Source organism: Camelus dromedarius, chromosome 6 (genome assembly GCF_036321535.1).
Source record: "Camelus dromedarius isolate mCamDro1 chromosome 6, mCamDro1.pat, whole genome shotgun sequence".
NCBI classification, from domain to species: domain Eukaryota; kingdom Metazoa; phylum Chordata; class Mammalia; order Artiodactyla; family Camelidae; genus Camelus; species Camelus dromedarius.
In genome coordinates, this window is record NC_087441.1 from 38,516,424 (window position 1) to 38,542,011 (window position 25,588).

The 25,588-nt window shown below is 36.8% G+C and overlaps 2 protein-coding genes across 3 annotated transcripts; both read right to left on the reverse strand.

Annotated features, from left to right (window-relative positions):
• Positions 1–553: 553 nt before the first annotated feature.
• Positions 554–25,469, reverse strand: LOC105088341 (nephrocan). Of its 2 annotated transcripts, XM_031456217.2 has the most exons (4): positions 25,199–25,469; positions 15,214–15,361; positions 9,509–10,410; positions 554–1,325 (listed from the first exon to the last, which is right to left on the reverse strand). In XM_031456217.2, the coding sequence occupies exons 3-4, from the start codon at positions 10,390–10,392 to the stop codon at positions 878–880; spliced, it is 1,332 nt and encodes a 443-aa protein (XP_031312077.1). In that variant the 5' UTR covers positions 10,393–10,410; positions 15,214–15,361; positions 25,199–25,469; the 3' UTR covers positions 554–877. The 2 variants fall into 2 exon arrangements, with proteins under 2 accessions (XP_031312077.1, XP_010977462.3); XM_010979160.3 differs by lacking the exon at positions 25,199–25,469 and having other exon boundaries at positions 15,214–15,437.
• Positions 20,321–25,199, reverse strand: LOC116154393 (dynein light chain Tctex-type 1-like). The gene has a single exon (XM_064486743.1). It carries the CDS (start codon positions 21,098–21,100, stop codon positions 20,765–20,767), a length of 336 nt encoding a protein of 111 aa, XP_064342813.1. The 5' UTR covers positions 21,101–25,199; the 3' UTR covers positions 20,321–20,764.
• Positions 25,470–25,588: the final 119 nt, after the last annotated feature.

The window sequence follows — 25,588 nt, forward strand, 5'->3', positions numbered from 1 at the left end:
ATGCAGTTAATCAAAAGGAAGGTACTGCAGGGATTGTGGTCAACTCCAAGCAAACTGAACGTTCCTCAAAGCACAACTCTTTTTCAGGAAAGCTGTGGTAGGGACATCTGCAGTATTCAAAGTGCCAGTTTACATTTCCCTTTCTGGTTTCCCTTTGGTCTTGGAGAGCCTATCAAACAAGACCTACTGTCCCTAGCCAAGGGCAAACATGTGACTCTGGCTGGGACAATTAGTCTCTCCCTCAGGGGATATGAATCTTGAGAAGAGGGAAGTTAACACTAATAATAGGGAAGACACTTTGGAAGACACAGTGGTCTCTCCATTGCATTCTCCTGCCTGGGGCCCTGAAGCAGTTCTCATCCTTGTCCTTTCCAGATTCCCCAGCTTTTCCTTTGATTCTGTGAGCTATGCCTGATCTTTCCGGTAAATTCTTTCTTGCTTAAGTTAGAGTCAGTTTTTATTGCTTGTAGTCAAAAGCCTATAGTGTAGACCTATAGACACCAGCTTCACATACAAAATCATCAGTTTTTATTTGATAAAACGAACTACTGTATTTGCAGGAAGTTAGCCAGTTGGATATTTTATTGGGCGTTACTATTCATCTAGGTTTCAGTATGAAATACCAACAAATTACTTGTAACGTGGAAGGAATCTTACATCTTCTGACTATTGTTCCTTTCTGCTTTCCTCCCCCTACCTCAACTTATCTTAACTCTCATTTCATTCTTAAAAAGAAAAAAGAAAAACTTATTTAGAAAAAGAGTTTTGCAATATCTAAATGTATCGCATATTTCTGCTTAAGAGATTGAACATGAAAAATCAAAGTATTTTAAAAAAGAAACAAAACCTTTTTCTAAACTGTAAACAAAGCTCATCCTTAATCAATCTCATAATCATAGTAATCATCATCCATGTTGATTCGGATGCTCGAGTGCTCTTCAGGCTTTGGTTTCTTTTTGACCTCTTTGCTTTTCTTGGTCTGATGTAGGAGATGCTCACATTGCCTCAGGATCTTCTTGGAAGACATCCAGCTCTCCCCTTGTCGCTCAGCGGGTGCTGCACATTGCCCTCCCCTCACATCTGTGCCCTTGGCCTTCAGGACCTCCCTGGCTCGTAGGAGACTGCAGGTGCAATTCCACGGATTTCCATCTAGATACAGGTGCCTGAGGCGAGGCAGTACCTCCAAGGCTCTGAGGTCTAAGGCAGAGATCTTGTTGTTCCTAAGATTTAGGACCTGCAGCTGCTTCAGATCTTTGAGCTCCCTCTCAGCAATATCCCGAATGGCATTGCCTTTTAGGTCCAACCTGGCTAAGGTTCCTGGGAGTCTGCAATACATGGAAACAAGATGTGAGAGGAGGCCATGACTATCATTCCATCACTGCCTAGGCAACTCAGATGGAGCAACTGTTCAGTCCTGTCTGAAGCTAGAAAATAAGCTTTATTTTGAAAAACTATAAGTGCAAACCTCAGTCTTACCTGTAGATCTTTAACCCTCTCTTATAGGCCTGATTTTCTAACCCTCTGATTTTTCTGGTTCCTAGCCATAAAACTCTTTAATTTTTCTCTTAACAAATGGGATCATGTAACAAATTGATAAGAAAAATAGTAAGTTCCCAATTTTTTAGTTGGCAAAGGCCATGAAACAATAATTTATAGGAGTGGTAAAAATGTCAAATAAAAATGTGAAAAAGTGTTGTTCTTCATGAATATCAAAGACAATGAAAAATGATGCAGTGCTTTTGTGTATAAAATTAGAGCTTGGTTTTTGGATTTAATTTTAAAATTTGTTGCTGATGAGAGTGTAGTGAGGTAAGAACTTAAACTCTGCTAGTGGGTATATAAATAGTGGGTACCACTTTGGAAACAATTTGGTAACATGTATCAAGTTTAAATAATATCATACTTCTCAACCCAGGAGATAATAAGAGAAGTGAATAGAGATTTATTTACAAATATGTTTGTCACATATTTGATCATATTTATAATAGCAAAAAATGATAAATGGCTAATGTCCACTAATATGAAAATTAAGAAATAATGGGTTATTGTGTGATCATAAAAATCATGTTTTCAAATAATTTATAAAATACTGATTCTATAAAAAAGCTTTTTTGACTATGGCTTAAAAATCCAGAAGCTGTAAAAGATCAGTAACTCAACTACAAAAGATACTTATAAAGTCAAAAGACAAATGATAAATTGGGGGGGAAAATCTACACCTTGTATCCCAGACAAAGAGCTAACCTCCTCAATATATAAAGGACTCTTAAAAGTTGAAAAGTAAGTCTGAAAATGGGCAAAAAGTGTGAGTGGAAATCCACATAAAAGCAAAGCCCTTAAGTCTTCAACCATACTCAGAATAGAGGAATGAGGAGTTGAAACATTCAGAAATGCCATTTCTCACCCATTGGATTGGTAAAAATCTTAATCCTTAGCCATACACTCTGTGGGCAAAGCTGTAACAAAGTGGACATTCTCATACATAGTTTGGTGGGAGTTGAAATAGGACAGCTCCTGTGGAGAATTTAGCAAAGCCTAACAAAACAGCATGTGCATTTATTTACCCTTCAACCCAGCAATCTCATTGCTAGGTATACTTTCTGAAGATGTGACTGAAAATATAAAACAGCACATGTGGATTTCTTATGCAGTATTTATAAAAGCAAAGACTGGAAACAACCCAGTACCACAGCAAAGAACTACTGTGCAGCCTTGAAAAAGAAAGGGGTTGGTCTCTATGAATTATCATAACATAATTTCTGGAAAGTATTGTTAAAGAGAAAAAAGCAAGAAGTAGAATAGTATAAATATTATGTTAGTTTTTATATAAGAAGGAAACAAGAATACATGTACACATTTTGCTTATTTTTGAAAAACAATGATAAACTAGAGGTGAATTAAAATGGTTACTTGTATAGGGAGTGTTTGGTTCCACATGGTTGTAACTTTTGCATGATGTTAACATTTTATATGTTCATAAAACAAATAAAAACAAAATCAAGACCTAAAGTTGAACAGAAGCCAAAACAAACAAATCTAATTAACGAATTAAATCGAATGTGTATCTTGGTAATATAACACTATAAAGAAAAGAAAAAGTACTTTGACTGAATATCCTCGGTAGATGTATCTAAGTCTTAGACTCTGAGGACAGAAGGATCTGCAAAGAAACTTCTCGTAGTAAATTTATTGTTAATACTATTTTTAATAATAAAAGTTTGAAACTTTTTAATGAATACTGTAAGAAAATGCAAATATGTAAATATATTAATATTATTAGGAACCAGGATTTTCACTGTAAGAGAAAAAGATACAAATATAAAATAAAAGAAGAAAAACCCCTCTCTAATGATAATGTGAATTGGAAATCCCAGTGTGAATCCATAATTTTAAAAATATATATTTTCTGGCTCCATATACTGAAAGATCAAGAAGCAGTATCACACCCTAGTGGTAACGCTACTCCAATAGCTTAAGTGAACTGAACACACAGATCTTAGTTGCAGAATTTCAGTCTCCGCTTAAAAGAAGCAAGACTTCCTGGAGAAATGGCCGATTCTATGTCTGGGACAAGCTAAGCTAGAATGTCTGAGCCAGAAGGCAATGAAATGTTCAAAGATTAGTGGAACACATAGCAGGATGGTTGCTATTTAAAAAAATAAATAAATAAAACAGAAAATAACAAGTATTAGCAAGAATGTAGAGAAATTGGAAACTTTGTGCACTGTTGGGAATGTAAAATGGTGCAGTTGATGTGGAAAACACAACAGTATTTCCCCCCAAAATTAAAAATAGAGTTACCATATGATTCAGCAATTCCACTTCTGGGTATACACTCAAAAGAACTGAAAGCAAGGTCTCAATGAGATACTTACACACCCATGTTATACTCCCATATTGAATTCCCAATAGTTACAATGTGGAAGCAATCCAGTGTCCAGTGACGGATGAATGAATAAGCAAAATATGTACATACAATGAAATATTATTCAGCCTTAAAAGGAAGGAAATTCTGACTTACGCTACAACATGAATAAACCTTGAGGACAATATGCTAAGTGAAAAAAGTCTGTCTCAAAAACATAACCACTGTAGGATTTCACTTATGTAAGATATCTAGAGTAGTCAGATTCATACAAACAGAAGGTAGAATGGTGGTTGTCAGAGGGTGAGAGGAGGGGGAAATGATGAGTTGTTGTTTAATTGGTGCAGAGTTTCAGTTTTGCAAGATGAAACAGTTCTGGAGACTGGTTGCACAGTAATGTGAAGATAATACTGAACTGTACAATTAAAAATGATTAAGATGGTAAATTTTATGTATATTTTTAACCATCATTTAAAAAAAAAGAGGTAGTGGAATTATATCCCATGATCACAGGAATCAGCTTGAGAGGCTCCCACTAGCCAAATTTGGAAAAGTTTGAGCATCAAAAGAGACTAGCAACTGTAAGTGATTATAACACACTGAATAAATTAAGATCCCTGGGTCCATTGTGATACTTGGAAAAAATAGAAAAGGGAGAGAAAAACTACACTATAATGTTAAGTGGAAAAATAGAAAACAAAATTGACTGATCCCAAATACATAAAAACAAATTATGTCTAGATATAGGTTCTGGTTGAGCAATTATGGATGACTTTTTAATTTTTCAGCACACTAAGTGTTCAAACTTGAACATGTATTGTTTTATAATCAGGAAAAAAAATTTTAAACTCTGGGTACCAGTTTGAAAAATGTTATGCTAATGCCTATTGATAAAAAAATTTTAAAGAATCATAATTCTGAACTGAGAATCTTTCTGCTACTCAACAACTTTATATTAAGAGCTATTCTTTTTGTGAAGTACAAGAAGAATATTTTATAGGGAAAAAAAAAGTCCCTTGAAATAGCATCCAAATCCTGTCCTTGTACAGTGCGAACATATTGGATCTACATTTCAAGGTTTTTAGTATTCAGTAAAATTTATTGTGGTGGTCCCAGTCATATGACTGCTATGTCAAAGAGAAAAAACAAATGAATTTAACCATATTTTATGACAATATTACCCTTTGCTTGTTATAGTATTATTTTTATATGAATTTCATTCCAAAAGTTTTACCTTTTTGGTTACTGGCAGTTAGCTTAAATTTTGCCCTTTTTTTTCTTTTGATATTTACATTTTATTTTTATACACATTTATGTTGATATATTTTATATTTGAATTCATGGCCTAAACTATACAGTGCATAAACATACATAAATATTTGTGCTTTGGAGTGTTTTAAAGCCTTTTATGCTTAAAGTGCCTTCTCTTTAGTTGGAATAAAGTTTACCTAACAAAGAAGATTAATTTACCAGGGAAAATTGCTTCATACATTTTAACTGTTTGACAAAAGTGTCTACAAAGAAATTTCTCTCAGTGGGTCTATTGTTAATACTACGAAAAATTTTCAAATTGGTCTCCACAGTTTAAATTCAAGGTGAAATTAATCTCTAAGACAATGTAATTTTGTGCATACACCAGCTTATAGAAGGTATGTCTCTAAAACTTATACAGAAAATCTCTTATGTATAGCTTTCTTTTCCCCAGGGAAATATGGACTATTAATAGATGGTGTAGCAATAAGGAATGATCCCTAATAACGAAGAGTACAGGGGAGCACAGCCAAGGAAAGACACAGCAAATGGAAGTGTCAAGTCTACTTATTAAGACCTGAGTTCTACCTTTGGCCATTTTATTTATCAATATGTGACTTTAGGTAAGTTATTCAGCTTTTTAAAGCTTCTAATTTCCACCATATAGGTAAAAGTGCTCAGCATACAGAAGTCACATAAAAATGTTAGCTAGTGAAAATGAGCAAGCCAAGCTTTCTTTTACACCAATACAGTTATTCAGTTCACGGCTGGGTGGCCAAAAACTATACTTGTTCTTAGGAGTGCCTGTATTTCTTTCATGTTTCTATGGATAACCAAAATGGCATTGTAACAGAGAAATCACTAATTCCCTGGTTTTGAGACCTTTTGGCAGTAATTCATGGCTTGAATATAATTTGTCTTTATAAGTCTTATTTATATAAAAAGGTAGCCCTGATTTTAAGACAAGCGTGTCTGGGAATGCTGTTTGTTCTTTGGGCAGTGTTGCGTTTTAGAGTAGAAAGAGGCATACCCCCATTTTGCCAGTAGATGGCACTTGAGTGTAAGTAAGAGAAAATGCTAACTGCGTTAGGTTGTAGAAAGCTATTCCAGATTTGAATTATTCTAATTGTAGATAAAGAAGAGATGGTGTAACTTACATTTGTTCCCTGAGTTGCAGATTGGTGAAATGAGAAGCAGTGAAAAGTGAGACCCAGGTCTTGTATTCTAAGTTCTAAGCAGTACAGTGTATTGTTGACAGTAGAGTAAATCTCAGAGGCTGGTGAGAATCAGTGCCTACAATTCCCTGGCTCTGGAGTTAGACTGTTTAATCCTGACTCCAAAACATATTGACCACATGACTACCAGCAAGTTCTTGACACCTCTTAACCTTAATGCCTGATCTGTAAAATAATAGGTAAAACAGTGGACCTGCCTTCACAGGACTGTTGTAAGGAGTAACAGGGAATAATACACGTATATACATTCACTGCTGGGCTTTTAGTAAGCACTTAAGTGTTAGGTATAGTTTTCTATCTCAATTAACATATTTAAGCAAATGTGGGAGATAAGTTTATGTGTACCTAAAGCCATATACCATTACTTTCTTGATGAAATACAGAATGGAGGACGGTAGACAGAGGAAGGGATTTGTGGAAATAGATTGTGATAGGATACACAACTAGCACTAACAGGTCACGTTAGGTTAGGTTAGCAACTAGCACAGAGAAGTTGCCTGTTTACGGTTTATTTATAGAAAACTCAATTTTGAAGGTTAATTTTGTGTATGAATAAGAAGGATGCAAACAAATAGTGTACTGTTTGAAGCTTGTTTTAAAAAGTCTCAAAATTCAGATGTAAGGAATATGTAGTATTCTGTTTTAATTCTTTATGGGAGGAAAACCATGGAAAAACTTTTTTGGGTCATTCCCACTTTCCAATTCAAAGAAAAGTTGGGGAGTGGGAGTTGCAGGGATGGGCAGTGGTCTTGATGAGGAATTTAAAAATCAGTCTCTGCAAGAACACATTGCTCTTGTTGCTTGCCAAGTTCTGTGACAGAGCACACAGGTGTGTCGCTTCATTTAAGCCTCATGGGAAAAGGATCCTCATACCTGCTTACTGGCCCCATTGTCCTTGCTCAGTAGATCTCAACCCTGGCTACACGTTAAATTCATCTGGAGAGCTTTTGAAAAATCCTGATGCCTGGGCCACAACCCTGGGGGGTCTGATTTAATTGGTGTGAAGTGAGGTCTAGGCATGAGTGGGCTTTTTTTAAAGCTCTCCAGATAATTCTAATGTGAAGTCAGATTTGGAAATGTGTGTAAGTGCAGGCTTGCAATTCCATTATATGCTCCATTGGGTAAAGGCATTGTGCTTTCTGCAGTCACCTGTTAAAACACAAATGCCCTGGCAGGAGTAAATCATTAAGCTATTTTTCACTCATTAAACTTAGCAGGATTTCTTAACCTAATGCACTCTAAAAGTCACCTGAATGGAGGAGTCCACTGAGTTCACGGTGTTGCCTGTGGCTGTTGCCTGCTTAGAATCCTATGTGATACAGTCCCTCCCCACCCTGTTTTATAAATTTTTACTTTATGCATACTTTTTTTTCTTGGAGCAGGAAAATGCAGTAACAGAAAATAAGGCTTGAAACATAGTAGGGAAATTATTTAAATAACAAGTATGAGTTGAAATACTGCCCACATATTCTTGCCTTCAGGCCTTTGTACTGGCTCTTCTGTTTAACACTTTTTCCCCCCAAATAGCTTCACAACTAAATTCCTCACCTCCTTCCAGTCTTTGCTCAAAGCTTAACTTTTCAAGAGGATTATTATGCTTACCTTATTTAAAATTGCAACCAGCTACCCCTACTCTCTACGGTCCTAAACCTGGTAATCCTGCCCTTTTTTGTTGTGAACTCTAACCCCTCACACGATCTAAATATTGTATACTTGACTTATATATGATGTTGTCACTCTTTCCCTGCTAGAATTTAAACTGTACAAAACAAGAAGTTTTATCTCTTTTATTACACTGATGTCTCCCAAGTGTCTGCCTGGTAAAGTACCTGGTGTTTGGTAAACGCTCAAAACATATTTGTCGAATTAAATGAACTGTGTGCACATGCTTTTACATTAAGAGAAATTGATTACTTTCAAATCGCCCTCAATATATGTTATAAAATACTGATTTCAGGTGGGAAAAAAATCACTTTTTGATGTTGTGCATTGGGTACAGTTAACATATCATATAATTTAAAAAAATCCCTTTTTCAACTAGAAAAAAAATGAACATCTCTTCATATCAAAGATAATTTTCCCTTTCTCATTGGTAAGAAAAATTATTGTTACAAACAATGATAAGTATGTGGAGTGCCACAGGACTCTACAGAAGCCAGGAGTGGATATATTAATTATGAGAAGTTTGGTGATAGACAGGGCAAGAAACCTTTTTTCCCCATGAAGTGCTGAAAGGGAGAAGAATCCACTGATAGGCACATTTAATAAACAAATAACATCTTTTTTAAGGGGGATAATAGTACTTGTTCTTCTACTTTTTTTTTTAATCTACTTTAAAATGTGAAACATGGGATAAAGTTTAAATAAATAGGATTAATTCATGTAAACATGTAAATTAGTTATAGATTATGAATGGTTAGGGGGAACAGACAGTGGGTTGGGTGTAGAAGGAGGGATGTTTGGAAGAAAAATTAAGTTTCAGAGTACAAGGGGGATTATGTACGTTTGTGTGAGGAAGAGAACTGAAGAAACAACCAGAAATAGAAGGTAAGATGGACACAGAAGGACTCACACACTCACAGACCCACAGAGAGGTGAGCAGCACCACCATAAGTCCTTTAAAGATCACAGCAATGAGAAGAAATAAGGCTCTGAAATGCGTAATTCAAAGTAAATACAATATTATATTACAAAGATTTTATTTTTTTCCACAAGTACTATTTCAGTGCTTTTCAAAATAAATATCTTACTACATCTCCCTTCTCATTTTTTCTTGGTGTCCTTACTTTGCTAGTGGTTAAGCACATGCCTGGTCTGCTTGTTGCTGGAGCCAGGCCATATATTTAGAAACCCGGAACACATTTTTTACAACTAACATCTCCCTACGATATTGGTTAGCATACTTCCCTAAAGCTGCTTTGCAAATTGTCAATCACCTGTTGGTGTCTTGTCCCACAGGCAAGATAAATTAAGTTAGTGCAGGATTCAGCTTGAGGGCTGGAGATTCCAAACCGCTGTTTAAAAACGTCTATCCCTGAACCCTTGGATAGCCTTGATCAGATACTTTATGTTTGCTCAACCTTCTCTTCTTGCTTGCGTAATGTACTTGACTGGGTATCTGTTATCGTAGTTAGCATAAATGATGAGGTTCACTTACCTTAGAGGTATAGATAAGAGCAGGTTCTGCTCCAGGGCCAGGTTGGACAGCTGGGAACACCTCTGCAGGGCTCCAGCTTCAAACAAGCTGACAGTGTTGTTGTCCAGAAACAAATGCTTTAATTCTCGGAGGTCCTGGAAATCTTGCACTGTAACTCTCTGAATCAGATTATTGCTAATATCCAGCTTTTGGAGCCTTGCTGGTAGTCTGAGGGGCAACGTTGGAAGCTGGTTTTGGGACAACTCAAGAGTAGTTAAATTGGTGAGGAGCTGTGCCCCATCGATGGAAGAGAGCAAGTTTTCTGACAGGTAAAGATGGGAAAGATTCTCCAAATGTTTCATATCTCGAAACCTTATCACTTTGAGCCGGTTTCTCTCCATTTTTAAAGAGAGCAAGGATTTGGGCAGGTTAATAGGAACTTTAGTCAGAAAGTTACTACTGAAACTGAGAAATTGCAGAGACTGGAGAGAAGTGAAGAAGCCAGCTGGTATGAGATGTAGCTGATTATTCTCCATGCTCATCCGTGTCAGATGGGGAAGTTCCAGGGGTCCAGCTACAGACTCGATATTGTTACCATCTAGCACCAAACTCTGCAAACTGACAAGGGAGGAGAGCATGCTGGGAGAGAGGGAAGAGAGAAGATTGTTTTTAAGTTCAAGGATTTTTAATTTCTCCAGTCCTTCAAAATCAGATCCGTGTAGGACGTATATTGAATTATCATTTAGTTTTAACACTTCAAGACTGGCTGGGAGAGTAGTGGGGACTCGTCTTAATTTATTTTTCCAGAATTCCAAGGTCTTCAAAGTACCCAGAGTTTTGAAAGTGTCCTTTTCTACTGACTCTGTTCCACTAGCCAACAGAATAAAATCTTCTAGAGCCAACATTTGGGTGAAGTTAGATACCTACAAAAAAAGAAGGGATGGGCAAGTGTGGAGAAGAGCAGTAAATCAAGGTATTGTAAAAAAAATATATATATATATACCCATATACATTATTATTGAATACTAATGATACTTCAGATTTCCCTTCAGGATCTATGTTAAGTGATTTCTTGGAAAAGGATAGAAACTCAGGTCCTGACTATTTTTATTCATGATTGCTAACAGGGTAAGATAGCTAAAATATTTTAAGCACTTTTGCACACTATTGATAGACATTGGCTGACTTTTGCTGCATATTCTTTGGCCCAGCAAGTTTACTTCTAGGCAATCTACTTACATGTTGCACAGTAATTTATGCAATAGGATGTTCTCGTTGCATCATCTTGTAAAAGCCAAAACCAGGAACAATCTGGAAATCTTTCACCAATCTATTAACTAGAGTTGTTAACAAGATTTTAACGAATTTTCATTATCTGTCTACATTTTGCACTGTTCAGATTTTTTAAATTATAAGTTACATTTAAAAATGTTTAAGAATTGAAAGTAAATATTTAAATTTCCTAGATGCTGCCAGCAGTAGGATGGGCCTATCAGAGAAATATTTTCAACTATATAGTAGTTTGGGAAACTAGCCTCCCTGTTCCTACCCTCCAATTTACGCTTCACTGATGGAAAAGATTCATGAAGAAACAGATATATGTGTTCTCATCCCTGTAGAGCAAGGAGTCCATTCATGCATATAGCCCAGACCTAATGCTATTCCTCCCCTAGATTTTAAAAATGACCAAGTCTGAAATACTTTCTCTGTGGTTTGCAACTTCAAGCACCCCTATCTCTCCACATATCCTCCACCCTCCTAACTTGACATCTACCTCTTTTCCAGGATGATATAATCTTTGGTATTTGGTTCTCAGAGTAAGATCATGTTTAGGCAAAAAGAGGAATTGTTCCAGGTTATCCTCAGCTTGAGAAGTCTTCACAGAAATTTCAACCTGTTGCAGATTCAACTGAGCAGAATTTTCAATGCACAATTTTTTGTCTTACTAGCTGCAGTTTCTAAATGTTTGATTTAATTGTGCAGTCAAGCCCTTTTGTAATGCCAATGCATGATTAATACCTTCAAAGTGGGTTAATTTTGCATCATTATTTATTACAGGTATCTGTATTCTGGGAGAACGTGTGATGTGAATTAAGGTATATTTTAAAGCATCTCCTAATATGATATTCTTAGTAGAAGAATCTCATGTTAAAACTTTCAAAAATAGATGATTTTCATCACAATAGTTTTGGCAGCTGCCTTGGCTTATATATTGCTGCTAACATTTGATATTTTTTAATGATTAATCTGATGTATTAATTAGTCCTAATACTAAGAATAATAGCAATTTTTCTTGCACTTGTTGAGTATCTACAAGTGCCAAGTGTTTTTTTACACGTTACCATCAATTCTTCTAATAGCCCTGCAAGTTTGCTATCATCAAACTTGGAAGAGCTGAGAATTTTAACAATGTCTACGGGACTCCAAAGCTCTTTCTTCCTCAGCTCATCATTTTCTATTGCATGTGGTCTATAATTAATGCTTTCCAAAAAAGACTCAAGATCTGGACACAAATCATTGAGTTTGGGAAAGGAGAAATTTTAGAGATTATCTATTCCAAATCTCCCTATTTAAAAAATAAAGAATTTCAGTCCAAAAAAAAAAGAAAAATTAGATGACCTACCCAGGACTCAGTGTTGCTTCACCTACTCTTCAATCTGAAGTGCCTTTTTCTAGGTTTTCTTTCATATAAAATCAGAAACGACTCTAAACATAGATCTTTACCTGTTGGACTGCTGATCTCCCTAAAAAAGACCTTGGTGTTACTAATGCTTCCACTTCTATCTGAGTGATCACAGACTCTAAAAGATTGCTGCCTATGCAGCAAGTCTCAGCGATGACATGGATTGAATAGGCAATTTATTTGGGGATTAGACCAATAATGTTGTCAGAGCTTCATCTTGTCTTCACTTCTTTTTGTAAAGTATTTAGACCAGCCTAAATAGTGAAAATAGATCATGTTCTTAACTGAATCCAGTGGATAGTTGTTTTCTGTTATTAAGCATGGAGAACTTTCTCTTTTTATCAGGTCAATGCAGATTACTTTTGATTATTATTAGTTAAAATGGCTACCATTTTCTAAGTATTTACCACGTTTACAAAGCTTTCTGTGTAAGCATGATTATTCCCTTTCCACTGAGGGAAACTAAAGCCCAAGAAAGTGAAACAACCTGTCCAAGTATGTCTTGCTAGCAAGTGGAAAAGTGGGGCTTCCAACCCAGGTTTATCTTCCCCTAACACATATACTTTCAACCTTACTGCTTCAATCATGCATTTAGATGAAGAGTATAGAGTTCTGGTGCCACAAACAGTGAGGAAAACACCCACTGATTTTCAACTTATCAGTTGAGTTTGCAGAGCTGATAAAGGGAAAAACAATCTGCCAGACCTGTCTTGCCATTTCCATGGCCTCAGTAGGGCTGTGCTCAGGAGACGTGGAAAGAGGTGCTTTTGCCCTAGAGATAACCTTGGGGCTGCTGGCAGTTGTTCAACATTGCTTAAAAAGCAAGGTAAATATGGCCTGGTATTAACAATTAAGCTTAGGAAGCTTAGCTAAGTAAAATTCTTGTCATCACAATTTTACAGTCTAGTGAGCCTAATAACATATGTAGATAAAAGATACTAGATAATATGAAAAGTTAAAAAAAAAAAAAAAGCAAGGCAAGTCAAATGAAGTAGAGCAGAGGGGCAACTCCTGCTGGTTTCCCCATGAAAAGGCTTTCAAATTTCTGGTTTCAATTCTGGGCAGGTCCTACTCCAAGCATTAGAGGGTTACGTGCCTTTCTTGGGTTCCTTATAAGTCCAGTGCACACAGGAAACTAACATTTAATAAGCAACATAACATCTTTTTTAGGAAAATAAATAAATAGGATCAATTCATGTAAACATGTACATAGTCTTAAACATAGCATTCACAGTCTCAAAGACAGTTGAATAATGTGAACAAGTAATAGAATCATTGAAAACTGTGATTATATACACATGTGTGCATGCTTGCATATATATGTGTGATGTGTATGTATATATATGCATATATATATAATTTCTATTGCTATTAATCTGAAGATCTATTATAAGGTTTTTTTTCCTTTAAATATAGGCACCCAATTCTATAGTTCAAACCAAATAAACCTAATGAACATTGTGTTCACCAAATACAAGTGAACTATGGTCACTTAAAACCTGAGGATTTTTATGAGAAAAGAATTATTGCTCAGAGCTTTCTATTTCCTTCACAAAACAATCCTCTCTTTCATCAACTTTTCTGCTGGGAACTATCCTTCCAAGACATAGTTAACTGGGTTAATGTCAGGGAAGCAGCAATATTGCTGTTCAACAAGCCTAAACTAATGACAAATGAACTCATTCAATAACTGAATTTGGTGATTGGCAGAATTTCATCTCATTGGCTGCAAAGCAGCAGTGTGGGATCACTACCAGGCTTAGCTGACACTCCAGGTCTCGGTATCTCAAGTCCTCAGAACAAATATTTAAGCATCCTGCCCTTTAACCAGTGTCTTGCTTGAATGCTGAGACCCGACAGGGTCAGACCTGCTCTCTGGCATTAGGTACTACTGAGTTAGAAGAGGAAAGGAAACAGATGACGACTAGGCAGTTGTGCTTATTGGGCCTTGAAATAAATACTATGCCCCATATTTTAAATTCACTGGGTTTATGTGCACCTACATTAAAATTTCTTAACCAAATTAAAAAGGGGGGGGTGTCTCTGATTGAAGGAAAAGTACATTCACCTGCTGACTCTCTGCATCTGGATCACAGACGGGCATTTCCTTATCTTAGGATTTGGATCGATGATGGAGAAGCAGTGACCAGGAGACGCAAACTCAGAGAGCCACAGAATTTTCCATCAAGAAAGTTCCTGGGATCCCCAATCTAATCCAGTCTTGTCATTCATAAAAGTAAAAAATTAGATCCAGAGATTTTTTTTCAACTGCTTGTCTAAGATGGTTCTATCTCTAGTTAGTGAGAAAACTAGAATGAGAACCCTAGTCTCTTGATATTTTTGAAAAACACCAGAGGCCAAAAATCAAACATTCCTTCCTGTTAGAAGAGTCAGACAAATCTATAGCACTCTTTTCAGTGCCCTCTGAATAGGTAAGCCTGAAAATAAAAGTTATAATTAGAAGCACACAGAATGAGAATTGCAGTAATGTGGCAAAGTGAAATTGTGTATTTCTTCTGTATAGGTTTCTGCAAAGACACTGATGCCTGGCTGGTTTGTAGGGTTTGTGTGAATAATTCCCGTATGCCGCATTCACCCTGTTAGTCTTACAATGCTCTAAGTGTCACCTGCCTTCTATGGCAAAAACAAAACTCTTTTTTCCCCTGAAAGGATGCATTCTTAATATGGGGACAGAAAGGTGCTGTATGGTCTTAAACTCTTTTTGTTAAGAAAGAGTCATCTCTCTACTTTTACTCTGCACCAAAATAAAATTTTCAAAAACAAAAACGAAAATAAAATATTATTAATTATAGATTCCAATTTGGGGAGGGGGGGCAGTGCTGCTTCCCTAAAAAGAAATAGCCAGAGGCATATACCCATCTCGGTATACAGAGCAAGCAGCTAGCTAGTGCAACTACCCAACTTCATAACCATCACTTTTAAGTTTTGATTATTTAAATCAAGTTTAACCACCCCACACTCGCCCCTCACCCTACCTTGCAAAATTAAATTGCAGCAACTTGAGTGTAGAATGAGTTGTTACCTGAAGGTGCTGGATTTTGCCATGGCTGATGTAGAGCTTCTTGGTGGTGGAAGGAATTCCCGACGGTACCTCCGTCAGCCGGTAGCAGTGCACCGACTGCGCTGAGTCACAGAAGCACCTTCCAGGACAGGCAGGATCGAAACCATCGCTAATAGAAACCAAGACAAGGAAAGCATAAAGCACATGCATCTTCCAAAACAGGGCCTCTCGGGGAGCAGGCGAGGGTTTAGGCGATGTCTCACTCTTTATACCATGAAATCTGATAATAGAATCTTATGAATGTGTACTCTGTCAATGTAAGAAGACAGGAAAGAAAAAAAAATCTCATTTTGCCTGGGTTAAAATGTTAGCAACCATTACAAAGAGGAAGGGGCTTAAACATTGATAAGCTGCCTTAATATTTGTAGGTGAGCAAAACCCTATGTTATTTATGGCTTGGAAAGCTAATCTGCAAACACCCCTATTATCTGTAGTTTCCTTGTTTTGTTAAATGTGACACTAGGGAATTAGTGGAAAAGACAAAGAGCTGTTTTATAGTGGGCTATAAAACCTTCGGATTTTCTGTGACCCTATATCAAAACCATTTTTGTGGGACTGCAACTGGCAGGTGTTTTCTTCTCACATTAACTAGTTTGGGAAAGTAGGCAGGTTTTCTATTTATTATTGTTTTTTCAGGGACACTTTATTGCTAGTGAAACAATGGGGTACAATAGAGAGATTTTTAGAGCCACCATTCAATTCATTGATCACTTAATCCACCCAAATATTGTATTTGGAAAATATTTTTTCATTCAAAAATACGGTTGAAGCAAATAAGAATAAAACATCAAATTAGGTCTATTATTTTTGTTTATTTGTAATAACGGAAGAAAAGGCCTCTAGTTTTTTCAGAGGAATTTGGTTGGGAAAACTGGAGAGGAGGGAACTTCACTTGTCTTGGGTGCTCGTTTGTTGTGGCTTTTTGTCTTGCTGCTGAGGAGTTTAATTTTTATCATTACTGCTGAGGAATTTAAAAGCATTTTAGGCAAAAGATTATATGGAGAGAAGCTCCTTCTCCCACAAATGGAAGATCTAAATTTCCCCATGCTGGTTGGCCTCAGCAGACTGCTCTAATGAAACCTTTTCTAATATTGAAAAGCTTCTCCGATCCCCTGTTCAACCTCACCTCTTTGCTACCATTTTCATTCTGAAGCCAAAAGATTCTTTGCTCTAATAATCAATTCATTTATTTCCAGAGTAAGGATTTTGTGTGTTTTTCCCAAAGCACTTTTCTGTTCCTCTTTTCTGATTGTTTGCCCTCTGTTTTCTTTTCTTTTACTATCAGAGACAAGAAGTGATAAGAGATTTCTTTTCTGTCAATATTGTGATTTGCAACAAACTTTATTATTTATTTGTCTTGTCTGGTAATATAATTTTTTTTTAATTTTTAGAATTTTCAAATAGCAAAGTAATGCTCAGTAATAGGAAGTCGGGAGAAAAAAAAAAAAAAAAAAAAAGAAACAACTTTAGTCCTGTCCCCAGATCAAACATTTTTTTCCAGTTTCTTTCTTCTGCACAGGCTTTGAAACGACAAAGGGAAATACTCACTGAATACTTTTATTTTCTCTTTTGCTAAAAAGGTAAATTCGTATTTAGCTACTTGAAATGAAATGCCTATAAGATTCTATCCTTTTATCTACCATTAAACAGCTAATATTTCTGTTATGCAGTGTAGCAGTGAATTTTATTTTCTATCCTTTGTGGGTAGCCATGGGATTCCCTTGTCTTCGATTAAGCCTTGAAACTATATTGTATAATTTTTTTTTCTTCTTTTTGATGGTGTTTCAAACAGCTTTCCTGTGATTTTGCAATTATCTCTAATATATTACTCTTTTACATAATGAATAGTTTTATTTTGTTAGGTTTCTTCCCTCCTATGACCCAGTAGTTATAATACTTTCTTTTCTCCTAAAACCAAGTGGTCCTCAACCAGGGGCAATTCGGCAATGTCTGGAGACATTTTTGACTACAGTAAAAGGATAGGGGTGGGTAGGTAGGCAGTGCTATGGCATCTACAGGATAATGGGCAGGGATGCTTCTGAACACCCTCCAACACACGGGACAGCCCCGACAACAAAGAATCACGCAGTCCAAAATGTCAGAGGTGCCAGTGTTAGGAGACCCCGCAATAAACACAAACGTGTGCCTCCATGCAATGGATATTGGTTTATTAAAAGCAAAGGGCAAGTTCCCATTATAGACAGGAAACTGAACTCCAGAGAAGAAACTGACTAACCCAATTCTCCCTGACTTGGGTGTAGAAGCATTGGCTTCCTATTATAAAACTGATCAACCAAGAGCTAAACAGAAGGCTTAATTTAGTAAAGTCTCTGTCTGAGTCAAAAGAAAAGCAATATTAAATAATTAAAAAAAGTGAATATGATTCTGTTTTAACCTGTTTGCTTCTTCTGGAGAATGTTGTGAAAAGCATAAGTTTAAAGTTAAAGTTTAAAAATAAAATTTTCTGCTATTTAACAAGAATAGACAAATGGGACCTAATGAAACTTACAAGCTTCTGCACAGCAAAGCAAACGATAAGTAAAACAAAACGACAACCTACAGAATGGGAGAAAATTTTTGCAAATGAAACCAACAAAGGCTTGATCTCCAGAATATATAAGCAGCTCATATGACTTAATAAGAAAAAAACAAACAACCCAATCCAACAATGGGCAGAAGACTTAAACAAGCAATTCTCCAAGGAAGAAATACAAATGATCAATAGGCACATGAAAAAATGCTCAATATCACTAATTATCAGAGAAATGCAAATCAAAACTACAATGAGGTATCACCTCATACCAGTCAGAATGGCCGTCATGCAAAAGTCCACAAATGACAACTGCTGGAGAGGCTGTGGAGAAAAGGGAACCCTTCTACACTGCTGGTGGAAATGCAGTTTGGTGCAGCCACTGTGGAAAACAGTATGGAGATTCCTCAAAAGACTAGGAATAGACTTACCATATGACCCAGGAATCTTGCTCCTGGGCATATATCCAGAAGGAACCCTACTTCAAAAAAAACACCTGCTCCCCAATGTTCACAGCAGCACTATTTACAATAGGCAAGACATGGAAACAGCCTAAATGTCCATCAACAGATGACTGGATAAAGAAGAAGTGGTATATTTATACAATGGAATACTATTCAGCCATAAAAATTGGCAACATAACGCCATTTACAGCAACATGGATGTTCCTGGAGAATGTCATTCTAAGTGAAGTAAGCCAGAAAGAGAAAGGAAAATACCATATGAGATATGCGGAATATGCGGAATCTAAAAAAAAAAAAACGTAAATACAAAATAGAAACAGACTCAAAGACATAGAATACAAACTTGTGGTTGCCAGGGGGACGGGGGAGTGAGAAGGGACTGGGATTTCAAAATATAGAATAGATAAACAAGATTGTACTATGTAGTACAGGGAAATATATACAGGATCTTGTGGTGGCTCACAGTGAAAGAGAATGGAACAATGAATGTATGTATGTTCATGTATAACTGAAAATTTGTGCTCTACATTGGAATTTGACACAACATTGTAAAATGACTATAACTCAATAAAGAATGTTTAAAAAACAAACAAAAAAACAAAAACAAAAAAATTTTCTCCTGTTTAACCTCTCCACACCTCAATGTTTTCTTCTGTAGAATGAAGATTAAATGGGGGAAATAATTTCCATTTTACAGAAAGAAAGATGTAAAGTGTATGTAAAGAAAGATGTAAGGCATGTCAATTCCATGGGCAAGAAGAGGGTCTCAATAAATGATAGTTGTATCAATTTGGGTTATTATTTAGAAGTGATGGAGACGAATTCTGGCTGACTTAATAGGAAAAGGAATTATTGAAAGAAAATTGTGGGAAAGCCTGGAGAACCAGATTTGGAAATGGACCAGAAAAATGGAAGGCCTATAGCCAGAATCACAGGCAAAATCACACTTCAGTGTAGTGTCACTGCACAATGTACATGCCCTGGTCTCAACCACTGAACTGGAAACTGGATACCATTGCTCTCACTGCTGCTACTGAAAAAGGATGCTGTTACTCCATCCCATCTCCACTCGCTGCCAGGAGGACATCTCCCAATCTCTGCCTCACTATCTTCATATTAAAACTTTCCTGTGGATGATTGTGGTTAGGTGAATGTATGTCATATGCCTCTGCTCTAGATGTCACAGAGCTGGGAAAGTATCTGACGTTTTCAGTTTATTATGGGAGGGGGACTCTATTCCAATATTCCAGTCTCATAAGGGAGAGAATCCCCCGTTCAAAGGAAGGGGGTTCAAATATGGATCATGTGCCATTTGTAGTGACAAATGTCCACTATAGAAATGTTTTCACCCTCACTCCTGTTTATCATGAACACAAAAGCCAAATGAATTTTTTTATCTTTTAGTTTTATTGAAGTACAGTTGATTTATAATGCATGTTAGTTTCAGGTATACAGCAAAGTGATTCTTTTCCATTACAGGTTATTACAAGATATTGAATATAGTTCCCTGTGCTAAATAATAAGTCTTTGTTGTTTATCTATTTTATATACAGTAGTGTGTATATGTGAATCCCAAACTCCTAATTTATTCCTCCCCCCACCCTTTCCCCTTTGGTAACCATAGTTTATTTTCTATTCACATGAGTCTATTTCCAGTTTGGAAGTAAGTTCACTTGTATCATTTTTTTGATTCCACATGTAAATGATATATGATATTTGTCTTTCTCTGAGTTATTTCACTTAATATGATAATCCCTAGGTCCACCCATGTTGCTGCAAATGGATCATCTCATTCTTTTTTTAATGGATGAGTAATTTTCCATTACATATACATACCACATCTTCTTTATCCATTCATCTGCTGATGGACATTTAGGTTGCTTACATGTCTTGCGTATTGTAAATAGTGCTGCTATGAACATTGGGGTGTATGTATCTTTTCAAGCGAGAGTTTTCTCCAGATATATGCCCAGGAGTGGAATGGCTCAATCATATGATAACTCTATTTTTGTTTTTTTAAGGAACCTCCATACTGTTCTCCATAGTGGCTGCACCAATTTACATTCCCACCAAGAGTGTAGGAGGGTTTCTTCTTCTCCACACCCTCTGCAGCATTTATTATTTGTAGACTTCTTTTTTTTTTTAAATTGGAATAATTTATTATTCTAACAAAAGTACAAAGTATGGAAAATTAGTGTATTTGAATCATTTCAGAGAGTAGAGAAAGTTTCACACTAGCAGATTTCGGCTTTTAGCACCTTTGAAGAGAAATAATCAGTTAAGACAAGCGACAGTAGAGGCTCCTGACTGCCTCTGGTGAGTGAGCCAGTCCTCTGACTTAAGCTGTGCAAGTCGCAGAACAGTGCGGTTACTTGGTTTTTTTCTCTAAGTTTTGAGAGTGCCACAAAAACACACTTAAAGGGAATGAGAAAGGGGTTCAGTGAATAGATGGCTGGTGGTTAGAAGATGGAAGAGAAATGCTGAGACAAAAGGAGAGATCATGGGCTGGATGAGGCAGTCAAATAGACAGTCCGAAGGCGCTGACGATGCAGTACATGGTCTTGTTCTCCCATCGCACAGTGCAGCTCCTGTCAGTAGAGCTGTCCCAGAAGCAGGAACTTGCTGTGTGTAGTCCTGCTCCACTCTTCTGCATGATAGCACAGGTCACGATGTGTTTGAATGGTTTCCCCAGCTTGATGAGTTGGCTTAAAGTTTGTTCTACATTTGTGGTCCATTGATTCACTTTGCTGTGCCGATAGGCATTGCCACCGATTGCACTTTCTATGGCCTGTTTTACAATGTTGCTCACTTCAACAACAAAAGCAGTCTCCTCGGTAGCCTGGTAGTCTTCCATCTTTCCTCCTGCATGTTGCTACCACCTCCCTCATTTGTAGACTTCTTAATGATGGCCATTCTGACTGGTGTGAGGTGATACCTCATTGTAGGCCAAATGAGTTTTGAGTGAGTTACAATCAACCGAGAACCAAACAAATTATATTTCCAACAATGGTTGTGACATGGCTTTTTGTGTAATTGTTATACTATACTTTTCTGACTTGCTCATTTTGAAGACTATAAAAAGTCTAATGAAATCATTTAAAATATTTTTATACTTTTTAATATGAGTGCAAAGAAAAGATAATTAGCTTTAAGGGGTGTTTGGAATGCAATCATTTTAGGTCCCTTGTAGAACTAAATTGGAAGAACTGTAAAAGACAGAGGCTGATGAGGGGGTTCTGTTTGAACTGTAAAGTCTGACAATCTGAGAAGTAAACAGTAACTTGACAGTGGATGAAAGAGGAAGAATCAATGATTAGTAAACTCTGATACCACTGCTGATAAATGGTGGTTTTAGATAATGCTAACCCAAACCTGGAGCTGTGGGAAAGGGTAAATGAAGAATGTAGATCAGGAACAATGGAAAAGCATTTATAGTCAATATTTGAGAGTATAAGGGAATAAAAAGAGAGTAATAGGGATTTTAAAAAATTTTTTTTGTTGTATTTCATTTTTAGGTTTGGCTACTGCATACAAAATGTACTATCTCGTACATTTTTTTACTATGGAATAGGTAAAATCTTGAAGCCTAAATTATACTGGATTTATTAGTCAAATCAACCTGATCATTTCTCTTTAGGTTGGGGAAAATATTCCATGGATTTTAAAGGAATATATATTTTATATTTAACATATATTTTATAGATATTCCTAACTCCTGAGCCAATATAAAACATGTGTTTAGCTATGTTCTCTAGTACGTATCAAAAGTATGTCTTGAAAAGGGGCTGTTTTTAGAATTTCCTTGGTGGACTGTTGTAAAGTTTTCATTATTGAACTGATCACACAAATGTTTCCAGCATTCCTACCATATTCCAGGTCCTACATTAGGAACTGGGGTTCAAAGGTATGCAAGATACAGTTATTGTTGCTATGGAGTTTACAGTCTAAGGGGCTCCAAAAAATGTATGATAAATGTTATAGTAGGTATTTGCAGGAAACTAAACAGGGATGGAGTCTATAGCACCACATGTGAAAAAAGGAAAGTTTCTTAGAGGAGGTTTTTGAGCTAATCCTACAACACTGCATCAAAATTCTCAAGTTTTAAGAACAGGAGATCAAACAGGTATTCCACATGTGTATATAAGAGAAATGACCAGGACAATGAGGCTAATAAATCACTTTGGAATGCCCAAACTTCTTTAGTATGCATATTATGAAGTTGAAAACTGTTCATAAATGAATGAATATAATATAAATAATACATATGAATATGATATTCCAGGACTTTTCCTACATTGCTAAAGTAAAAAGGTAGTGGGTTTTCCCTGGCCCTCTTTATTCATCATACAACTGTTTCTAGCAACCAATGGAACTTAATGAATACCTTTTCCTTTTCTTGGTAGATTACTGGAGAGTAAATGAAACATGTGAAGCTTAGTACAAGGCCTGTCACACAAGCATTCAATAAATGGTAGTCTCCCTCTCCAGTCCAAGGGAGATCTTCTGTGTCCATTCACCACAGTGCCTTTGTAATTAATGATGCAGTAATAAATGTTTGAACTCTATACTAACCTTGCAGCTAATTACCAGTACCTACCAAAGAAATCTTTAGCATCTTCCCTTTTTCCCCAGTTTTCCGAGTCCCCACTCTATTCATAGTAATACCTTATGATAAAACTCTGTAGGAAGTTCCTAAAGCAAGACTGTCATGTTTAATTTATATTAGAAAATTTTAATCACATAAACATGACTCATGAAACAGTTATTGGAGGTTTCTGCCAATGCAACTGCAAACAGAAGTATCAAGATTTTATTATCCCTAGGAAAATTAATTTCACCAGTATTGAGATTACATACGATTCCAAATTCTAAAGTAGGCTGAGACAAGGCAATAAATGCAGACAGAGCACACTGACAACAGATGGCAGCACTGGAACGTCAAACCCTGCCTTTCACTTCCATGTTAGGCTGTGACTTGCAAAAATGCAAAACCCCAGTCAAGGTGGGCAAAAGATAATGTCTAACCTAGAGGGTGCCTATGAGCATCTGAAATAGTCCCATAGCACCAAGCAGGAAGCACAGAGGATGTGGCAGCTGCTACACTGCGTGATAATAAGAAACAATATGAGATGATAGTGTTCTGAGACACAGAGGGTATGTAAGACTTGTTGGAGTTGTAAAAATTGTACACAGAAATGGACTTGGGGTCTTTAATCCTGAAAATGAAGGTATTCACCAAGGATCAGAGCACTGGAAACATAAACATCTAAAATGCATTTCAGTTGTACCCATACAAAGTAACAGTAAGTTGAATGATTTTTTTTTTTTTAAAGAAATGAAATTTAGTTTCAGGTAGTCCATATAAACTAAATAGAGTGGTATGTAATAGAAAATAAATATTACAATTACCTTTTCAGATAATATTTCTTATATATTAATAGATTGGTATACAGCTTAGAGCTGGGAAGAAATTACTTTTTTGAAAAAATGTCTGGACTACTTTGACAATTTATTACACTGGTAACTAATACATGAAGAAATGAATTCCCTCATCCTTCTATATCCCATGGTCAACAGCTAAGACTGTGGAGACAAAAGATACCTAGATTGAAATCGCACCTCAGTGGACTTTTAGCTGTATACTAAGCTTACCAAGACACTTAAATTCTCTGTGACTTATCTATGAAAAACTGACAACAGCTAACTCACAGGACTTTGTGACAGTCAAAGAAGTAAAGCAAATAGCACAATGTTTAACACATAGTATGTTTCAACAACTGAAAACTGTTATTGTGATTCCATTTGTATATGGGTCGCTCAATCCCAACTTTAAATTATTTTTTGTACTTCAAATTGCTGAAAATGGGATCACTAACTATATTATAAATAGAGAAGTGGCTGGGAACTTGGTAGCTGTAGTAATGATGTTCTTGCAAATATTACAGATAAAAATAAAGTTAATTTGGAAGGGAATCAGCAAAGACACAAATCTTAGTTTTCTATTAATTCTTGGTAGTAAAACCTGTGTGAACGTGCCTACTTAAGCTCAAGGCAAGGATCTCTGGTTAGTTTTGATCAGCTAAATTTGTGAAAGATAAAAGACTTTATTGACTGATAGGCTAACCAGTTTGCCCTGACTCAGCAAACTAAAGCTATGATTTCTTATTCCTCTTAGAATCATGTTAGTGAGAAGCACACAGGGCAGGCATTGGTGAAGTTAACTGCAATAGACTGTAGTCGGCAAGTAAATATTCCCTTAGGCAATGTCTCCTAGGACAGACCGTTCTTACCAGCCTACTCTATCAGACCAGTTTTCCTTCCCTTTTCAAGACTGAGCTACTCGAAGTGAAATAGGGTTGAAAGTGAGTAGGCAGAATGATAAAGAGCAGCTGCTCAACACTCCCAAAATTCAAATTAAAGTAGTAGCTTTTGAGGGTTAGACTAACTAGCCTATGAGCTCTGCTTCTGTGAGGGTCACGTCTCATTCATCTTTGTATGCCCAATGCTTCAACAGGGCTCTCCATTCAATATATTAATGAATATATGAATCCTCATAGTTTTGTTTTTCTGAAATGTCACGTCTCGGAACACTGTGCCGGTTTTTAAAATAAGAACACCTTTTTAGGTAGCTGCTTTGGAAATATAGTGTAATAATAATGAATACCAAGTGCTAAGCACTGAAGCTAAGCATTTCACCTTACTACCGAGTGAAGTAAATTTTGGAAACTGAGGATTTGAGGTTAAAGAACACAACTAAGATGACACAGCTAATGTGACAGGGTTTAAAACTTGTCTGACTCTTATTAATTACAAAAGATCTTGTATTAATTCAGCAAAAACTGGTGAGCCGCTCTCTTCAACTTGTAGTTCTAGGCGATTTCCACCCTGAATTTAGAGGCTGATTTATCAAAAAAAAAAAAGCCAGTCTATCCACCCACCCGATCCACCTCACCCTAAACAGGAACTGGGCTGGAAAAGCGAAGACGTGGCCACTGCGCATGCTCACACGGCCCTTTCTCACTTCTTCCCGGCCCTGGACGTCACCACAGCAAGTTTCCCGGGCGACTTTAGAACGGCTCCCGCCCACTGTGAAGTCAAACAGGCAGAAGCCGTTCCTCTCTGCGACGTGGACACCCTTCTGTTCCTCGGCCTTTCCAACTTGGAAGCCAACACGATGCACCTCTCTTTCTCGGGGATTCGAGCAGGAGTTTCCCAGTTGTCAACATGGCCGCTGACAGGCTGGTCCCAAATAGAGGCTTTTCATAGGCCAAGGTCGCATCCTAGCCCCGCCCACTTCGTCCCACCTGGCTGCGTCTGCCTGGGTCTTCGCTACGCATGCGCA